General features: G+C 38.5%; 1 protein-coding gene across 2 annotated transcripts in view; it reads right to left on the bottom strand.

The window, feature by feature from the left end:
- The window catches only part of camkmt (calmodulin-lysine N-methyltransferase), a 100,500-nt gene extending 79,920 nt beyond the window's left edge, over positions 1 to 20,580 (bottom strand). For both annotated transcript variants that reach the window (XM_057342094.1, XM_057342096.1), the window contains exons 1-3: positions 20,234 to 20,580; positions 19,950 to 20,128; positions 16,493 to 16,557 (exon numbers count right to left, since the gene is read on the bottom strand). In XM_057342094.1, the coding sequence (XP_057198077.1) occupies positions 16,493 to 16,557; positions 19,950 to 20,128; positions 20,234 to 20,353 (364 nt within the window). In that variant the 5' untranslated portion in view covers positions 20,354 to 20,580. The remainder of the gene's footprint in view (positions 1 to 16,492; positions 16,558 to 19,949; positions 20,129 to 20,233) is intronic.
- Positions 20,581 to 20,685: the final 105 nt, after the last annotated feature.

Genomic DNA, 20,685 nt, shown 5'->3' with positions numbered 1-20,685 from the left:
TGTCTGACCCAATGTAGTTTGTTGGATGAACTTAATTAATTGTTGCGTAAAAATTTTTTGTTGAGCCTACACAAAATTTTTTAGAGTGTAGAAAGTTATCAACTCATAAAATGTTATCATTTGAGATGTGGTGCAATGACATTTGTTTCAGAAGAAATGTAATCATTCTTCTGTAATGCAAGTATAGACACTGTTAAACACTATTAGTAAGTAATATAAGTCTGCAGGACCAGTCACCCATGGTGTATAGATGCAGCTATGCAGAAAAAGAGGTCACAGAGGCATTGGGATGTCTCTGACTGTGTTAGGCTTGTGTTGAACCGGATGGGAAACAGGCTGTTTGTCTAAACTCAGTCCTCACACAGGAAACCCACCTTAGCTTCACAACAGTACCAAAATCCTGTCAAACTTCAAAATAAACGGCAAAACAAAGAGTCGAACTGGGTCTGCGAGCCGATCTGTGAAGAAAGTCTCACAGTAACCCCTATTTCTTATGCAATTCGTAACCTTTCATGAGAACCTAAATCCATCCTGTTTGTCGCACATTCCAGGAGAGGTCAAAACTTAGCTTGTTTTCAAAGTTCAATATCTTGTTGTGTCTTGGAATTCACGGATGCTTAATATTTATAGCAGACATGTATATATTGTGAAATTTGTTGGGGGATTTAGTGTGGAGTAAAGTGTGCAGTGCATACCGCATGCAATAAATGCATGCAGTGTATACATTTTTTAAATGCATGTGTATATTAAGTTGCTTTGAATTGTGTGAACATATGCAAAATAATTTAGGCACAGCACACACACAGAGAGTATCTTCTGATTGATTTGTTTACGTACTACACTGAATGAGCTCTCAGTACGGAGGCCTGAAGAGGACAATCAGCAAGCTTGCTATAAGTGTTTCTGAAGAGCAGGAATAGTCCCCATCAAACAGCTGTAGAGAAAATCTATTCACAGATTTCGCTTATTATTAATACTCGCAATGGAAGTAATAGTAGATTGGGACTTTTCGTCATGGTGACAAAGAAAAACAATTGTAGTGTAAACTGCAATTGACTTGTACACTAACTATAGAAAGAGAAAGGTAAAAACTCATTGAGATTAAAATCTCTTTTACAAGAGGGACCTGGGCCAAGACAGCAGCTACTTCTAATAAATATAGAAATTTACAGCAAAGCACTTAACAACAATCATAATTCACAACAACAAGCTTTCAAAGAACGAAACACATAATTTGTTAAAAGTGTCTTGAACTCATTTAAGGACGGAATTACAGTCAGCTTTAAAATGTTTTGTAAATTATTCCAAGCAAAAGAGGCACTATAAATAAATCCTTTCTTTCCTAACTCAGTTCGAACCCGAGGTAAAGTGAGATGTAAAAAATCGTGTGAACGTAAACTGTAGCTTGAATTTTTATCTGAAAGACTAAGAAATAAGTAAGATGGTGTTAAGCCGCAGATTGATTTAAAAATAAAACAATACCAATGAAAACTACGAATATACAAAGATGTTAAACCTGCCTTATCATATAACAAACAGCGATGTGTTTTAGTACTACAACCAGTAATAAAACGTAAAGCACTATGAAATACAGTGTCAAGTTTTTTAAGCAGGAGCATTCATATATATCAAATCTCCATAATCCAACATTGATAAAAACGTAGCAGATACCAAATATTTCCTTGCATTTAAAGAAAATAAAGACCTATTTCTGTAATAAAAATCAAGTTTAAGCCTAAGCTTCGAAAGTAATTTGTCAATATGTAACTTAAAATTTAATTTATTGTCAAATAAAATGCCCAAATATTTGTAACTCTCGACACATTCCACTTTGGTTCCTTGAAACGTCATAATTTCCGGGAGATTCCTTGGCACGGCTTTAGAGTTTGAAAAAATCATTAATTTAGTTTAATCAATATTTAACCCCAGCTTTAGTCCACACAGACGCAGCTTTACAATATCAAATGCTGACTGTAAATTTTGGAGAGCTTGTAAGGCTGATGCTGCGCAACAGTATATAATTGTGTCGTCCACATAAAGACGGTATTTAGCATTTGGGACATTATCACAAAAATTATTTATGTACAAAGAAAATAAAATGGGCCCCAGAATAGATCCTTGGGGGACTCCTTTAGAGACTGGTAAAAATGATGACGCAACATCTTTCATAAGTACACACTGTGTTCTCCCTAAGAGATAATTAGCAAACCATTTTATGGCATTATCTGAAAGACCTACACTTGCAAGTCTTTTTAAAAGAATGCTGTGATCAACTGTGTCAAACGCTTTTGCAAGGTCAAGAAAACCGGCAGAGCAAAATTTCTTACAATCTAAGGTATTTATGATATCACCAAACACTTTCATAGCAGCAGTAACCATACTATGGTCCAAAATAGCAGACTTCTCTGAGATCAAATTACCATTTTTAGTAATAAGACTGGTAAACTCTGAACTTTCAACTCGAGACAATGATTTAATCGTTTTCCAAAATTTGGCCGGGTTATTTAAGTTTTTAGAGGTTTCTGTTAGATAAAAATCAGATTTGGCCCTTTTTATCTGGGAAACACAAAGGTTTCACAGTTTCCTAAAGTGAGCGAGTCTGCTTCAGCCTTTGTATTTCTGGCTTTAGCCCAAGCTGTATTTCTATCTTGCAGAATCTTTGCTAACTCTGGTGTAAACCAAGGATTATTTTGGACCCTTACTCTTATATTTTTTCATCGGGGCATGCTTATTTATCAGATACACAAAACTACTATAAAAGAAACTCCATGCTAGTTCTAGACCATTTATTAGGTTAATACGATGCCAATCAAAAAGATACAGATCATGATGGAATGCTTGTTCAACAAAATGTTTTCTGTTTCTTCTACTAAGTATTTGAGATCTAACTTTTGGACGTTTGTTATTCCTCACAGCTGCTATGACAGTGATCACTAACATCGTTCGCAAACACGCCTATATCTGTATATTTACAAGGTGTATTAGTCATGATAAGATCTAATAAGGTCGATTTTTCAGAACATTTAGAATTGGGTCGCGTAGGACTATCAATCAATTGTGTTAAATGAAAAGTGTCACAGAGAGATTTAAGATCACTTGAAGCAGAAGATAACCAGTCCCTATTAAAATCACCAACTAATAAGATTTCATTTTATTTAAGAGTGGACAGTTGCTGCTCCAATAAAGCAAGGGAATCTGAATTTGCTGAGGGGGGTCTATAACAGCCAACCAAGGTCAAAGAAGCATCCTTGGAAAAGTCTATCTTTAAGGCTAAAAATTCAAAACATTTAATAATCGATAGTGCAACTATCACTCTAGTCGGGAATTTATTCCTATTACCTCCCTTTTTCACTCGGTCACATCTAAACAAAGAAAACCCACTTATATTTATTTCATCATCAGAGACAGATTTACTTAACCACGTCTCAGAAAGTATAATAAAATCAGCATCAGTTGAATGGGCCCAAATTCTAACAGAATCAATTTTTGGTAACAAGCTACGAATTTTTAGATGTATAAAACCAATACCAGACCTAGATTTAAAATCGTCCGGCGTACTCAAATAGCCAGGACCAGGATTTGGATGGATATTTCCAGATAACAGTAGAAGTAAATAAACAAAAACATGATGCTTAGTTAGTTTTACAGAGTTGGGTCTAGGTATTTTTGCTCTAAGACATACATACATTTCGTAATAATTGGAACCATTTGGTAAATGAAAGGAAACTAAATTCAATACACAATTCTTCCAGCCATAATCATAATCAAAATTAAATTCATATGAAGAACTCCCAGCACACTGGAAAGTTTGTTCTACAGTAATGTGCAGATATGACTCTATGACTAATCTTTTACAACGACTATCAAGAGAAGTCAAGTTAAATACTAAAAATAATAAAACTAGAATAAGTTCCATTCTTCTTTTCCTTTGGCCTGCTCACTGATCAGTAGTCAAAGCTTTATATTGTCCTACCCCTCCGAAGAAAAGCCGTCCGACGTCTCAACACGAGCAAGAAGCCGCTACAACACCCGTTTGCGTCCCACGCCGCGATGAGAAAGTCACCCGCTGATCCACAATCAGAAGTTTCCAAATCAGCCACCTCCACACAAACGCCGTCCAAACCCAGCACACAGTTATGCACGGCCGCAAAGAATGGGTTAGGTCAGTCAGAAGCTTCCAAATCACCCAACTCCACACGAAATGCCGTCCGGAACCAATACGCGGCCACACACGTCTGCAAGGAATGAAGAAGGCCAACAGGAGGAGAACAACGCAGAAAACAACAAGCAGTAAGCAATTTCACATTACGCTGAGGATAAATGTGACCCTGGATCACAAAATCAGTCTTAAGTAGCACGGGAACATTTTTAGTAAAAGACAAAAATACATTGTGTGGGTCAAAATTATCGATTTTTCTTTTATGCCAAAAATCATTAGGATATTAAGTAAAGATCATGTTCCATGATGATATTTTGTAAATTTCCTACCTTAAATATATAAAAACTTTATTTTTGTGAGTGGATGGTCTGCCACAGTGCCCGATTAACAACTTCAAAGGCAATTTTCTCAATATTTTGATTTTTTTGCACTCTCAGATTCCAGAGTTTTAAACGGTTGTATCTCAGCCAGATATTGTCCTATTCTAACAACTCATATATCTATAGAAAGTTTATTTATTCAGCTTTCAGATTATGTAAAAATCTCAATATCGAAAAATTGACCCATAAGACTGGTTTTGTTGTCCAGGGTCACAAATAACCATCAGCGTTTTATTGTAAAATAAGCACTTTCCTTTAGTAGGCTAGAGTAGGCACTCAATCTATTAAGCTCAATGGGCCAGCGTCTTCACTCCGCCGATACCAATGCCAAGGCACGAACCCATCGTAACAAACAGCAACATTCACGGGAGTAATCCAGATGCATCGCTTTTCTTCTCCAAAACTTCACTTATTAATTTGTGTAAAATAACGCACTCTAAAATTACCATAAAACGAACTAGTGCGCACAATTAACCTCATGTTCAAATGCACACAGAGACAAAAAACAAGCTGCCATCTTATTCAGATTTTAATCATGCATTTCTGCATGTATTGTGGCTATTCAAGTCTAGTGTCTGTTGAATTTCAACAGAAACAAACCTCAGGAATGACAAAGTGTGAAAGACTGAGAGAAAGTTATGAAAAAGTTATTCCATCATATTTTCATTTTTAAACTGATGCCAAAACACATGTAAAACATTAGCATTGTGTTGTTTAAACATGAATTTGAACTTCTTATGAACTTTCTTACCAGTATTCAAGATATGCAAACATTTGATCTCTTTTTGTTATTTTTGACCAGTTTGCCCATTTCAGTTTTCTGAAAATAAATGCAAATAAAAAGCAATATTTTCATTTGGAATTTGGGAACGTTGTCACTAGTTCACAGTATGAAGCAAAAATGATAATTTTGCTTATAAATAGTAAATATTTCTTTACTATACTATACTATAAATAATAAATTTGTAGAGGTCACATTTTTTTCCGTGACTGTATGTTGCAGGCTGGACTTGAACCTACTGTACACGAGAATGAATGTGTCAAGAGCTACGTATGCTACTGCTGCAATACATATCTTCACCATTGTTCATCACCCCGTGACAACACTGTTATCAACACCTTAAAGACAATCCAAAAACTGATCCAAACCAAAAAAAAGCCTCCACTGCTAATATGTTTGGTGGGTTGAGAATGCATTGGAGATTTTGATTGAATTTCAAATTATGAGGCCTTATGTTTAGGAATCAGAAACGATACAAAACTGTCTGGTGATCAATTCTCAAAAGCTTATAACAATAAAAGACAGTGGTCTCAAATATGGACACATAAGCCACACTTAAAAATGCACAGGTTTTATGCACTATATAACAAAATAACAAACCAATTTTAAAAAACAGAGCACAACCAATATATTTCAGAAAGGTCGTTTCTTACATTATGTGTGACTTAGGTGTCCAAAACTGTACATGGCAAACAACATATCAAATAACAAAAAGGCAAAACTGGCAGTAGACAGCGCTTTCACCATCATAGTGCTTGATCCCACAACCTCTTTTTTCCATCATGAAGGCAAATAGATGTTTGTTTTTCATAAAGATTGGATAAAACATCAAATTTCCGAATCAATCAAACGCATGAATATACAACGCATACAAACAATCTAGCCGCATATAAAACCACATCATACAAACCTGATCAAAATATCTGCAACATTAGACCTAAACACATACATAACCTGTTACACACAGTCCGCATGTTTGTGACCAGCAAAGAGGAGGAAGCAAACCAAGTGCTTTTGAAGGCTCGGAGCCCAAGGTCATTGCCGGAAAGTGCGGTAAAAGAATAAAATGCTACCCGAAATATGAAATGGAGAGAAAGCGATGACAGAAAGAGAAAAGCTAGAGTGGTGGGGGTCACTAGATTGTGGGCAGATAGAGGCTGAGAGTGGAGAGGAAACACTAGAGAGCCATTACAACTCTAGCAGCAATGATGAGCTCACAAAGAACAACCAGAGGATCTGTATTGACCAGTTACGTCTCAAGCATCTAAACGCGCTCCGAGACAAACGGACGCTCTTTTGGTTGGGATTAGATCCAAACGTGCTGTACTTGTAGGTCGGTTTTTTGGTAAGATGTAAAGAGTTTGCTCCTTGGAAGATAAATGCACGTGTTCAAAGCCACGCCAGCACGAATCCCAGAAAACACGGAATAAAGGTTTGTTGTGTTATACAGTCGAAAAAGAAGATATGATGTACAGTACAGTACACAGTGGGATCAAAAATACCTGAGGCCACATTGAAAATCTTAAATCTGTACACGTACTCTACATATATGGTACAATGACCTAAAATCAAGTCCCACTGCCCAACTTTGCTTTAGAAAGTAAGCATAGGACATCATAATTGACCGAATGTCTGTGTACACATGTGAGGTTGAGGGAATAACCAATAACTGTGAGTATCTATAATGCACTTTTCATTAAGACGAACTGCAGACTAGATTAATGCAGTGCACGCTTGTCTCAGCCGAGTATGTACTACTACAGCCCAGGTGAAGCTTTCAAAGTGCAAGAGATCTTGTGCAATGACATGCGTGTATCTGTAAGAATACCGTGAGGTGTAAACGCATTGTGACATGTTGTGTATGTGTGTTTCTATCTAATGGTCCTCTGGGGGCAGGGAGGTCCTCCATCAGCAGGGCATTAGCACTCTGTTGCCCCGCCTGGGTATCGATGGGCCGCTGTGGTGATGCCACCCCCCAAGGGCCGCCACGCCCTTTGAACTGTCTGGCTGAGTGACCTCTGACCCCGAGGCTGTTTGGCAGGACTGCGTTGACTGTGACACAGTGCTGGCTATTGATCTTCCACTGACACCAGAACAGCACTTAACACTCCGACTGTGGGAGTAATGGAGCCTGCCCGCTGTCATTACTGACCCTGTGTCTGTGTGTGAGAGACCAATACAGTGAATCTCTCAACCTCTCATTGTCATTTCTCTTGCTGACCATCTCTGTCATTGTTAAAAAAATGAATGTGTGTGTATCCAGATGAACAGCAGTGAGGTCTTCGCCCATATACCCCTCGCACACCTTTATTACCATCATTTCAACATGTGTATCAGGGGCGATGTTACAGAAACTTTTGGATTATAGGGATAGTTCACCCAAAAATTAAAATTCTGTCATCATCTACTCATTCTCAAGTTATTCAAAAACTGAATACATTTCTTTGTTCTGTTGAACACAAAAGAAGATATTTTAAGGAATGTGGGGAAACTAAACAGTTTTGGGGCACCATTAATTATAGTAGTATTTTTCCCTACTATGGAAGTCTATGGTGCCCCACATCTGTTTGGTTACAAGCATTCTTCCAAATATCCTTCTGTGTTCAGCAGAACAAAGACATTTATACAGCTTTGGAACAACTTGAGGGTGGCAAAATTTTCATTTTAGGGTCAACTATCCCTAACGCTAAGAACTGCCAAATTTATTACTAAAAACAAAATACTGAAATTACCACGGTGACCAAGATATAATACTATTCTGACATAGGATGTTTATGAAATATGGCCCCTAATTCCTAGAACCCAATTACAGTGAACAATGTGTCACTTACAATAAAAAGTACTATAGTATTACCACAGTGTAGTGGACATTAGTGAAATTCATATTTTAATCATGTGGCTTTATGTAAATGATCAGATCAAGTAATGGCATAACTTACTCGAAAAATCTTAAACTCATTACTGTACAGTAATAAAATAAATAAAAATAAATATTTAAAATAAAAATATTTTTATATAATAATTTGATATTATTGATAAATTGGTCATAAAAAAAATTAAAGTTTAGACATACATTGGGGAAATGACTTTTATAAGGCACCACAATTACACCATAAAACTCGTTGAAGTACAATAGAAATACCACAGTATTTTCTTATATAGATGTGGCAATCTTTTAATACCATAATATTACACTGAAAATAAAAGCTGGGTTGTTTCAACATGGTTGGATCAAATATGAACATTTCCTTAATTTAACGCATGGTTTGGTTCCATCACTTTCTGCCCCAACCACGAGTGGAAAACAACCCAGCATTTTTAGTTTATCTAAAGAGCTCTCAGAGTTTTAGGTCAATAATAACACGCACCGGTAAGGTAAACAATGGAAAAGTGTATTATACATTCTTAGAGAAGGGGTACAAAACCTGTCACTGGGGCGGTACCCTTTCAAAAAGTACACCTTTTCACCAAAAGAGTGCATATTAGTACCTCCACATTGGTACCAAATGTGTACATATCTGAAGGTTACCACAATATTTAGGTACAAATAAGTACATTTTAAAAGGTTCCCAGTGACTTTTTTTACCTTTTTTCTGTGAGTGTATCAATCTAGAATCGGCAGTAAATGGAACACAACAACTCTCAGTGTCCCACAGCATCTCACTTTCTCTCTCATGGCCACAAGCTTGTGTCTGATTGCTTCATATCTGCAGCCCATCTCTTCATTATTTACAGTAATAGCCTGTCAAAGCCGTGCATTCACTCTCTCTAAATAACGTATACCCACAGTTGGGCAATGTGCATGGTGCATGCACTGACCGGTTAGAGCTCTCTCTCCGTGGCAGCCCGGGGCTAGCTGCTAAATGGAATGCTTCACCTCAATTGAATGGGAATCATTTCGCCTTTATTTCTCCATGTGCGTGACCTTGTCTTTCTTCCCCTGTGTGAGGTGAAGGACGCAGGGGGCTTGCCGCTGGCTGGTGGGGGCTTAGTAGAGGCTGGAGAGGGGCATTAGAGGAGCGACGGCCCGGCCCGGAGCCCAGGTCACGGCGGGGGAAAGAGGCTCTTGAGTGATCTGATTGCCTGGTGCGGGATGCGACGGTCCTTAGAAAGGTTGCTAATAGCATAGCCCCCTTTTAGTGAACAGGACAATGCTGGCTAATTTAATCTGATGCAGAGCTCTTGTGTACACACAAGAGTACACACAAACGCGTACAGGTGTTTAACGGAAGAGGGAAAAAAATGTGAAAGATCTTGCAGACATGCGCTGCGCACACACGCATTCCTGCCGAGCCAAGACTTGGAGGGATGCAAACACTCTTACTACACATGCTTTGGAAGTTACATGCACAGCAGACTGGAAAAGCCAATGACACTTGTTTTGAATTGATTAGTAAAACGCTGGGTTTTGTGGTCTGGGGGAGAATGGACTTAAACAATTCTCATTGATCAGCGGTGCCCCACTTTGGAGCACGCTATGGGTTCCGGCTCACGCTAACAATGAGGGCAACATCACATCAACAGGGTGCGTGCGCGCGTGCATGTGTTAAATTGAGAGTGAGCGAGCGAATGAATGACAGCACGGGTGCGAAGTTCAGACAGACTGAATTACCACTTCACTAAGCGTTATGTGACACTTTTCAATTAATATCTTTATCACAAGTGGAATTAAGCATCAATTTAGCAAGTTAGCCACACCGGCCAGTTTGAAGGGAAAATTCTACACTGTTAGGGGGAGGGGTACGAGATTGATAAACTGGGTTTACATAGGTGCTATTTAGAGTATTATGGGGAGAATTAAGAACAGGGATGAGAAACTTGTGTCAGATTAGAGTCAAGAGTTTTACAAAGTATGAGAGTGCCCCCAACTGGACACATGTCACAAACAAAGAATTACAAACAAGTGCAGCAGTAACGCGGAGAGAGAGACTCGAATATAACGACCACCACGAGTGCTGTAAAATGACCGATCCTGAAAACATCTAAATAAACATGCCTCCTTTCCACAAGTATCCCCGTGAAGAGTTTCAGCAATGTGTTTTTTTTCACTGTGTCAAAACACAGAGGTCAAATGAGAGGCATTCACTGCCATCACAGAGGCCCCAGGTAAGAGAGATGCAATTAGGACGCTAGCACGATCAATTAACCAGCTCTCCAAATCTACAGTAATTAGCTACTCCATTGTGGAACAGTTGTAAAAAGCCACTTGGAAAAGCAACGAAAAAGCATCAACTGGATTGTTTGGAGGGAATGTGGGTGTGTGTGGATGAGTATCATTGTGTGCATCTTTGTGCGGTACAAACTGTTATACAGAGCGTGATGGGATTGTGCTCTGGAGAAGGGGTGGGTGTTGGCAAGCTCTTTAACTGGTGTACTTACAAGCAAGTGGATGGAAAAACGATTGCGCGACTCTCAAATGATGGTCAGATATGTGAAGATACGCACATCGGCCCACTTGCATGTACATGAGCTTTTGTACTTACAATTAGACACTTTTCCTACTGTATAAGATGTGCCTTGGTTATGTGGGTCTGTTACAGACACACACCGAAAAAGCTCAGTGGGAAGTCCTGGCATCATCTGGCCACTGGACCAGCACTACATCAATCCCCCATAATCCTTTGGGCCGGATGGGCAGGGAGAGCTGGGTGAAAGAAGCACTAGGATGTCCCCCACCGCACTCCCCTAACTCTGTTTCGTGATTGGTCGGCCCGACTTCAATATGTTTTGTGAAGCATGAACCCCTGGGCAGGGACTAATAAATGACTTCTTCTTTTTGCTGAAGATTACATCCCCACACGGCTCCACCAAGACAATGAGACAGGAACTAACCTGCTAGAAAAGAAATGGGCTGCTCGCTCTGTGAGTAAGAAGGTCAAAAATGGAGAAAGACTCGGTGGTTAAAGCTGTACTAAATATCCATTGACAGCATTATCCATTGACAGAATTGTGATTTTAATTATTAAGAGGAAGCACAATTGTTTTTAAGTTACTGTTCTGATGAGTCTTTAGACCCTAGATGTTTTCTAGGCCTTCATCATTTAAGTCAAGCATACACGTTTAATGTCCAAACTTTGATCATTTTATGAAATAAACTTTCGTAAAACACCACCAGGAGAATGCAGAAAAGAAAGACGGGGACTGGGCAAAAAGCAAAAGTGCGGGGCCGCTGTCCCGTGACACAACGACAAAGTGCAGACAATGACTAAGCCAGGCAATTATTCCGTAACCCATAAGCAGGGGGTGTGAGCTTCTTAATCTTGCTTCTCTTGCCAACGCTGAGATCTGGAGGTGTCATATTCCTCCAAAACATTCCTGCTTCTTTCGCTCCAAATGGCCGACGTTTTGTCGCCAATGCAGGGCCCCTGTAATGAACATGGGGGGATCTTCAGAACTCAATGACTGGACGTAATTACTTCTCTCCTTTTCTTCGCTCCTTTTCTCCTCACTGGCTCTCCCTCTGAGGCGTATCGGCCCCCAGCTTTCGGGCTGGCTGGTCAAATACAAAAGGCAGGCTGCACTGTGGCCAGCTGGGGGGGTATGGAACTCACAACCCTCCGATCAGCTGTCAGACACTGAGCAACCCAACACTGTTCACCGTGCCTGTGACCTCACCGAACTGACCTTGACAGCAATTAAACAAAGTTGTGTGATTTGAGAAATGCATGCTATCTATCAGTGCTGCACATTTGAAATCATACTACTTCAGTGTTGTCAGTCTTGTCATCATCTATGTAACAAGACCAAGTAAAGTCAATTGGGTACAGTATTTTTGTTTTGTTTGCTTAAGTTTTATTTAATAAAACATGATAGGGAGGTTTTTTTCAACTATGGGCATCTTTGGGCATGTGGACTTTAAATGTAACACTCTAAAAATACATACATAAAATATGTATGTTTTATAAATGTTTTTGTGGTGGAAATTAAATTTACTCTATCCTATCCTTACCCATTATCATTCAAATTAAATAATACATCCAACAAAAAAAAGATTACAAAAAATACTAAATATGTACTAATTTTTACAATTTTGTCACTCTTTTTACATTATCAAAAATGTTAAAATCCAGTGATGTTTTTATTATGAATTTTATATACTGTAAAAATAAAATGCCATGTCTAAAGACAGGCATAAAACAATAGTCCAAAATGTATAAATTAAAATGAAATAAAATGTTTTCTATGAGAATTACATATTGCAAAAAAAAACATCTGGGACACAAAAGTGCCTAAAGTTGAAAAAAAAATATTGAATATTGAAAAAGATTACTCTGCTATCTCTATATAAATTACTCTGTGAATCCCTTTTTGATCAATCATTTGTCTGTTTTATGTAATTTACCGAGAGGAAAATCCTACAATGTATATACAGTAAATCTATGAAAAATCATATAAATACAACGGAAGCCCATTAACAACACACAGATTAGACATGTTAGTTCTGTTAATTAGGAGACGTAAATGCAAACCAAAGAGACAGCACTTACAAAAATAAGTGTACGAGAGTCATTACATGAAGTGCTTTACACACAAACATACATTCAGAGAGAACACACACATACACACACCCCTCGCTGGAGTCAGGTTTTTGGATTACTGCCCAAGCTCGGAGTAAGAGGTGGCCTTTCACATGCCTTGTTTTCCATCAAGACGCTAATCAGATAAATGATCTATTTGTTTTAAAACATCATCAAGTACATTAGTGCTGCTGGAGAACTGGCATGGTTGCTAGGCAAAAGAGGGGGGGCTCAGTACACAAGGAGGTGAATACAAGCCTTGAGGGGGGTCCACAAACACACCAATGGGACGTCAGAGCAGTGTGCGCTGATGGACACGAGGAAACGAGAGACAAATTAACTACACAGCATTAATCACTTTTACGTCCAATGGGAGCGTAGTATCACACAGAGACACAAATACACTAATACACTCCATTTCACTGGGAAACAGAGGCCTGTAGACAAACTGGTGTTCTTTACAACATAACAATAAAAAGGCTGAGGAGATACTGCGGTTTCCCTATTCCTTAATCTACAATAAAACTATCAAATAAAATAAAAAAGCGCACATAACACAACAACACATTGATGAGAAGAGTAACGGCAGAAGGCTGTGCGCTTCTGCCTAAATAGCCTAAATCACCTCCTATATCCGCTCTTCAATGTAAAATGTATGGTGATTTTGTCAGACGATGTCTCACAGTCTCTTAAAATCCTGTGGGAAACACTGTACTGTGTATACTAAATAATATACAATATACATATACAAAGTATTTACCACACAACTTTAAATATGTTACATTACTTGCCAGAATAAATGTTTATTTAAATTACTAAAATAATCACAATAATTAATTTATAAATAATTAAAATAAATAAAATAATGTGACTATTGAACACTTGAACGCACCATCTCTCATGGCTTATCACTTTGTTAAATTAGTTTACTGATATAAACCACTTAGCAAAATGTAAACACTATTCCAGCAGCACTTTCATTTTTTATTATTTTTTTATTCTTACATATACAATTAAATCTTAAAGCTATTCGTTTGACATTTTGATTCAGTTATAAATGTTCTGGTGGTTTTATTCTGTTCAAATGCAGTGTTAAAAATCTAAAACTGGAAATTCTTCTGGACCAGACTTCGACCAGCGCTTTTCACGTTTTCTGAAGTGGTCTATAGAATGATCATTTGTGCAAAGCTCCACATTTCCAGATGAAATTTTAAAAAAAGTCACTTCAAAGGAAAGCGAATAGCACACTTCATGAGGAGTCGCGGCCTCACAAAACACAAAAACAATGAAACGCAAAAGTCTGATAAATGCACAAGTGTGAATTCATAAACTGTTATTATGTCCTCCTCATTCACACACTCTCCCGTCTAATTCCACTCTAGAAAGGACCTTTCCAACAAAAGACAAAAGTGTTACCTGGTTGCTGAGGTATGTTGGTAATTACTGTGGCATTAACCCTTGCACAATGACCCTGCATAGTCTAGTATTGTAATTTCTCTTTATCACAGCCCTCAGCCGATAGAGCTGGTCCCACCGCTGACCCATGTAGCCGCGATTAACAACGTTTGCTTTTATACTCGCGCTTGCATAGAAAAGAAAATCCTTCTATAATGCCACCTCGCGTGTAGGTTATCACGTAACGCTGTTTCAAGTAATGACTTTAAACTGTTTCAGACCTTCGTCATTCAGTTTGAAGTCGCGGTCGGTTTTGGGTCGCTCAAACACAGACAATATTTCCTGTCGGCCGCTTTATCGTGAAAGCAGTTCCTGGCCTTTTCATCAACGGTATTGATTGATGATACTTTCACCGATGAGTTGGGTTTTTTGTGTTTTGACACAAAGCCTCCAGCTCACGCTCAACAGGCCGCTGGGCGTTAATGAGGGCTCGGGTCTGGTCAGCGAGCTGTTCTGTAAACAGTCTGAGAGCAGTTGTTAATTAACTCTCACCGACACAGGAGAGGAGAATAAGGCAGAGATGGAGAGGCAGACCTCTGACCCTGACAGGTCTCGTTGGACAGCTTCAATCTGAGCAATTAGTATACTGGGTCCCTCAATCTGCATAATTGCTCAAGCAGGGGGTAGGAAGCCCAGGGACGCCAGTGGAGGGCATTGGACTCACACAAACAAACACACGGCGTAAAAAGAAAGTGCCACGCATGCTAATAATGCTCATTACGCTTTGAAAATGCTCTAAAAGTCACCATCACACATGATTCATGATATAAGCGATTGTAGGGCATTCTGGGAAACCCTGCTGAGGCTAAGCGCTGCATGTTTGGAAGCATGAATGTCTCGATTTGTCTCGAGGTAATCGGTTCTTATTGTGTAACGGTTCTCGGTAAAAAAAATTAACCGAACAGTTCTCCACCAACGGTTCAGCTCATCTTAAATCTGACGACGCATTTATAATATGGTTTGTTACAAATTAGTTAAAAGTTTTGAACCAACAGCTGACCCAATCACATGACAGTACAAAGGCTGATGTTTGAATTCAAAGCGGTGGTCAACAAGCCTCTCTAAACCTCCTCGTGTTCATCCAGCATGTTCAGATAAGACCTTTTTGTGTCCCTCTTGATCCCGGCTGGAAACAACAGCACTTAAACCCACAGCACAGTCAACTTTTCCATTCCTGACAAGTTGGATCATCGTAATCCATACATTTGGATAGCTAATCCACATTCAGCGCCTCGGAGGACATAGAGACTTTTCGGCTTGTCAAATCCTCAGGCGAAGGTTTTGAACTGGGCATATGAGGTGGGTAATACAAGAGGCACCCCCCTTTTCAGACAATGAACCCGCCTGGCTGAGCTGACAAAGACGATGGGGGAGATGTTTGGGTTTACCAATGCGTAAGATCAATTAAGAGTGGTTGAGAGGAAGGTTTGAAAAGACAAGTGATGACCCCGCTGCAGAGGACATCCATGCTGCCCCTTTCCACTAATCCAGTAAAAGACGCAAATATTTCAAGACATAAAATCCGACACAGAGAAAGCCTCCTTTATTTACGAAACAGGTACACAGTATCAAATAGTTTCAGAAACGTTTTCAAGTAAAAGGGTTTTTCTTTTATGCAAAGCAACAAAAGAATAGTAACTTTTAATAGTAATTGTATATATTTTATTTTTTTGTATTCAAATTTTTTTAAATCTGTATGACAGGGGTCCTTAAAATGTCTGGAAATGGACAAATGTGACTTTGGCAAGACTTACACAAGTCTCAATGGCAAAACTTATTAGGACTGAGAGAACAAAATGACGCCCATGATTAAAAATGTATTTCTATGCCGACAAAGTGATGACCCATGTTAGTACTAGATTAATTGTGTATATAACCTACACTGTGTGATATATTTGTCATACTCTTCAGAGAGTCTTATTTGAACTCATAGACAGAAGTCAATGATGTGCTTATAAAGCTCAAGTGTGCCTGCCTCTGGTGCTTCATGGATCTGCAGCTTGATCTAAACACTTTAAGGTCTGACAGAAGATATGTTCTGTTTAACACGACAGTGAAACGATGTTGATCTCTAATCAGACAGTAAATGAGCATGTTGAGCTCTACATGATCACAAAGAATGCACTTGGGTTTACAGTATGTAATGTATTTGACATCAGCTGTTAATAAACACATGAACATGCACAGACAGGGTACTCACAGACATTCCCTGTGTTGTCGAAGCTGTTGAGCACCTCATCCACTCTAAGGGGGCCAAGATTGTCTCTGAAATGCATTAATAAGAATGATTTACACATGTACTGTACATACAAAGAGTCCAAAGACAGGGACAAGATGTTGGCTAATACATGTTTTCAGAAACAAGCAATAAGATCACTACAACTCTTCAACTCAATACAAGTTATAGTAACTTCAAAGAACCTAATGAAAGACATAGCAAGTCAATTCCATGCAAATGTCAACCATACACTGTAATAAAAATCCTGTAAAAACTGAAATTTTTTGGCTACTGGGGCCCCAGAAATATTCCGTAGAATAACAGTTTTTCCTGTAAAATTATATGGTTAAATTTGCAGTCTTTTTCACCGTATTTCAAAAATAGACTTAAAAAATCCTGTAAAACGAACATTTTCCAGCAGCTGGGGTGTCAGAAATATTCCGTAAATAATTTTCTTTTTCTGTAATTTGACCGTTTTTAACAGTAAAATTTCGTAAAATTACAGTTTTTGGACATTATACTGTACATAAAAATTCATAAAACCTGTACCATTTTGTAAATTACGCTTTTTACAGTGTACCAGGTTTCTTTATTTTATAAAAAAGAACGTTTTTTATTATTATTTTGAAGCATGGGTCTTCAATCGGGGGTCCAGGCAACTTTTTGTTAAAAATGTAAAGCATAGGTACAGAAATATAACAACCAAGCAGGCGGAGCTCAGAATTATAAAATAGTGGTGTGTTCTGTAACACACAGAGAAGCGGGAAAAAAGAAGAAAAAAAAGAATTACACTTAATAAAATGGCCTGCTTTTACAACAGAATGCATAACATCCGCACTGATTGTAGACAACCTCTACCTCCACTAGAATAGTTTTGTGCCATTAACCAGGGTCAGTCATCTCATTCAAGCCTTAATAAAAGGTTCAGGACAAGTTCTGGACAAGTAAATATTTAATAATAACTGAATAACTTGCCCCCAAAAACGTTGAAGACCCATGTTTTAAAGCATGATTTTCCATAGTCAGGTAGGTGCTGCTTTCAGAAGTGTCACATTTATATCATACATAAGTGTTCATTATAAATCAGTTATCTAAATCAGTTCATAAAAAAACATTATATTAGTCCATATTCCTCATAAATGGGCACATAAAAATAAAACGTATAATAATTTCATGTTCTATGAAGAGCCATCACTTCTTCATTTGTTATGTACAGTATTATTGCTTTTGGTTTTTGTATTTAAATTAGTATGTCAGTTCTCAAATATGTGTCCTTTTGGTAACATCTATACCGCATGTGTATTTTCATCATCTGAAATAGAACCATGTGTGTAAACCAATATTTTTCGGAGGGCTGGATGGTTTACATTACATTATATTTACATGGTTCAATATATTGTTAAGAAATACATATTTCCAAAGGTTTATAGTTCAAGTTTTGACTGCAAATGTCACATTCATAATGCTGGAATTGCCAATAAAACAACAAATCCAATTGACCAGTTGAGGAGTAGGACAGTAAGGTATTCCCTTAAAAAAATAATATTGTTTTATTATAATACCATGCTTTTTTTGGTGGAGTGATCGCCATTTATTTGTCACGATAACAATTTTTTACTTCTATACAATACCTAAGAAAAGTATTTCGTATTTTAAAAGAACATACAGGAAGTAATTAAATAAAAAATGATGAAACATAAATCACTTAAAATTCTGTTATTTTATTTTTTACTCTGTGTTCCTGCCTTGCTTTTTGAGCATGTCTTCCCCCTTATAAAAAAAAATAACATGTCACCACACAGAACTGCATACGATTGTGAGGTATTAATCTATGATACAGTCCCACTAATGTTTGCCTGTCACAAAATAAATCATAAAGCATTATTCAGGCTATTGTTATCATTCACATACGCTACCTGTCACTTTTAAAGTTCTTTAAACGGGTCGGGATGTCTGTTGGTGAAATGCTTTGCCAAGGCCAAGCTGATCATGGGGTGCGTTTACACTTGGCATTAACATGCGACCTGTATCTGGATGTTGTCCACATACACATTGAAAAGACAAGTGTAAACGCGCTTCTGATCGGAATGTCATCCGATCAGCGTGTCCTGATCTAGAGGTAGTCGAGGACGCATTGTGATCGGATCTCAGTGTAATGTAAACGCAATCCAGACAGCTTATCTACATTTACCGGTACAATTTCACAGAAAACCCCGCCCGCTATCAACTCTCCGGTTCCCTGTGGGCTGCTGCCGCTTGTGTCTCGTACGGCTCTCACTGAATCCTTGGTGTTTCGAGTCTGACGTCATCACCCAAAGTCCCAAACGTGTTTTTTCATCTTTTTTCGAGTCTGACGTCATCACCCAAAGGGTGTTTTTTCATCAATTTTAACAATCATAGGTAGTTTAGATGGTTAGAGTAAGGTTAGGGTTAGGGTGTGGGTTAGGGTAAAGGTTTCGTAAGACTTGAAACCAAAGATTTAGTCAAAACCAACAAGCCACGCCCACGGATCTTACTCTAAAGTACCGTCCCCGAAGACAGATTAAGCGGCAGACGGGCAGTTTGAAACGGAGCTCTGAATACACCGTATATCATTTACACACAGAAACAAGATTGTATAGTGTTGCTAATAGCTGATGTCAGTAAGCACGCTATTTAGGGCGCAGACCAAAGTGGAATATTGAATTCAAAATTAGCCCACTGACCACCGATAGTGCACGCAACATGATTGCCGCGGCCAGGCAGCTTCCGTTCGAGCATATGCCTTGCATTGCACACAGCCTCCACCGAGCTATCACAGTTGCGAAGATGTAAACATGCTTGTGTAAGTAAATAGCTCAGTGCAAAGAAAGAAGTAATGGGAACCTGTGTTTTTCCTGTTTTTTTTCATGTGTTTAATAGACATGTACAAGTTCTTTGAAAAACATCTATGACCTTTGAAACATGTCTAGTCGTCATGCTCTATGTTGAGTATGGTTTCACTAATAATAAACAATATACATTTGCATAAAGCATCAATATTTGTCCATGCCCATGTTGAGTAGAGTATTAAAAACTTGAAAAGTATTCATTTAAGGTACATTTAGAACGGATAAAAATGTGCGATTAAGTTGCGATTAATCACGAGTTAACTCACTACAATCATGCGATTAATCGCTATTAAATATTTTAATCGATTGACAGCCCTGGGAAAAACACAGCGTTTTTTAACCTTGTGTATACACATTGCATTACATCTAAAACAAACAATAATATTCGTCTTAGCCGTGTCATACGACCCCTTTAACTTTTCTGGTATAATGTTTATTTAATAAACAAGTTATAGATGTTCTTCCAGTGCAACCCAGAAAAGTGTTCTCAATGGCCACAAGTCTAACAGGTCTCAAGAAATGTTTATATAAAAAAAGAGTGAAGCAATTAGGACTCTTCCTAAACCCACCTGAGTAAGGCACTGTACTGGGGAAAGATTGTACTTCTATACTCCACCCACGGGCCATCTGATGGGTCACCCGTCTCTGTGGTAGTGACCCTGCTCCTGGAGAACAAGTTAAAGGAGGAGAACCTGCGCACTGACACCTGCTGAACATCAGAGCTGTCGAGCTGCTTCTCTTTCAGAACCTGTTACGACAAAGCCACATGCATATGTCAATTCATGTTATATCACTGCATAAACGTTTATTTGCACCAGATGACATGAAATCCGCAGCACAAGGAACGCCTCACCTGTCGTAGAAGAGCCCATCGTGCGCGCGCCACATCGGTTCCACAGTGAGAGTCGTGATCTTGGTGATTATTCGCGCGCTTTTCCTTCGCAGGCGAGGCAGGATCTTTAAAATTATCCATACCTACAGCAACCTGTTAGGTTTGATTCTGTTTAATGCAAAGACAAGTTATCACAGTATAAATAAAACGACAAAGAATCGCAGAGTCAACGCTAAGGCTGTTTTGGCATTTGTTCTGTGAATACGGATAAAGTCGATCATTAAATTTAATGACGTTTTATCAATTCGCCGGTATGCGGTGGTGTCTGTTGCTTAATAAAATTGCACGCTACTTCCGTACACCTCCTCTTCTTCAAGGGAAACGGAAATCTAATCGCTTTCAGAGTCATCGCACAGTCACGTCTGCCGGCTGTCATCGATGTGATTTTTCTCGATTGATCTCGCCTGAGAAGA

Source organism: Triplophysa rosa, linkage group LG9, assembly GCF_024868665.1.
Source record: "Triplophysa rosa linkage group LG9, Trosa_1v2, whole genome shotgun sequence".
NCBI lineage: Eukaryota > Metazoa > Chordata > Actinopteri > Cypriniformes > Nemacheilidae > Triplophysa > Triplophysa rosa.
The sequence above is the reverse complement of the archived record's forward strand: the minus strand, read 5'-3'. Positions and strand labels throughout refer to the sequence as shown.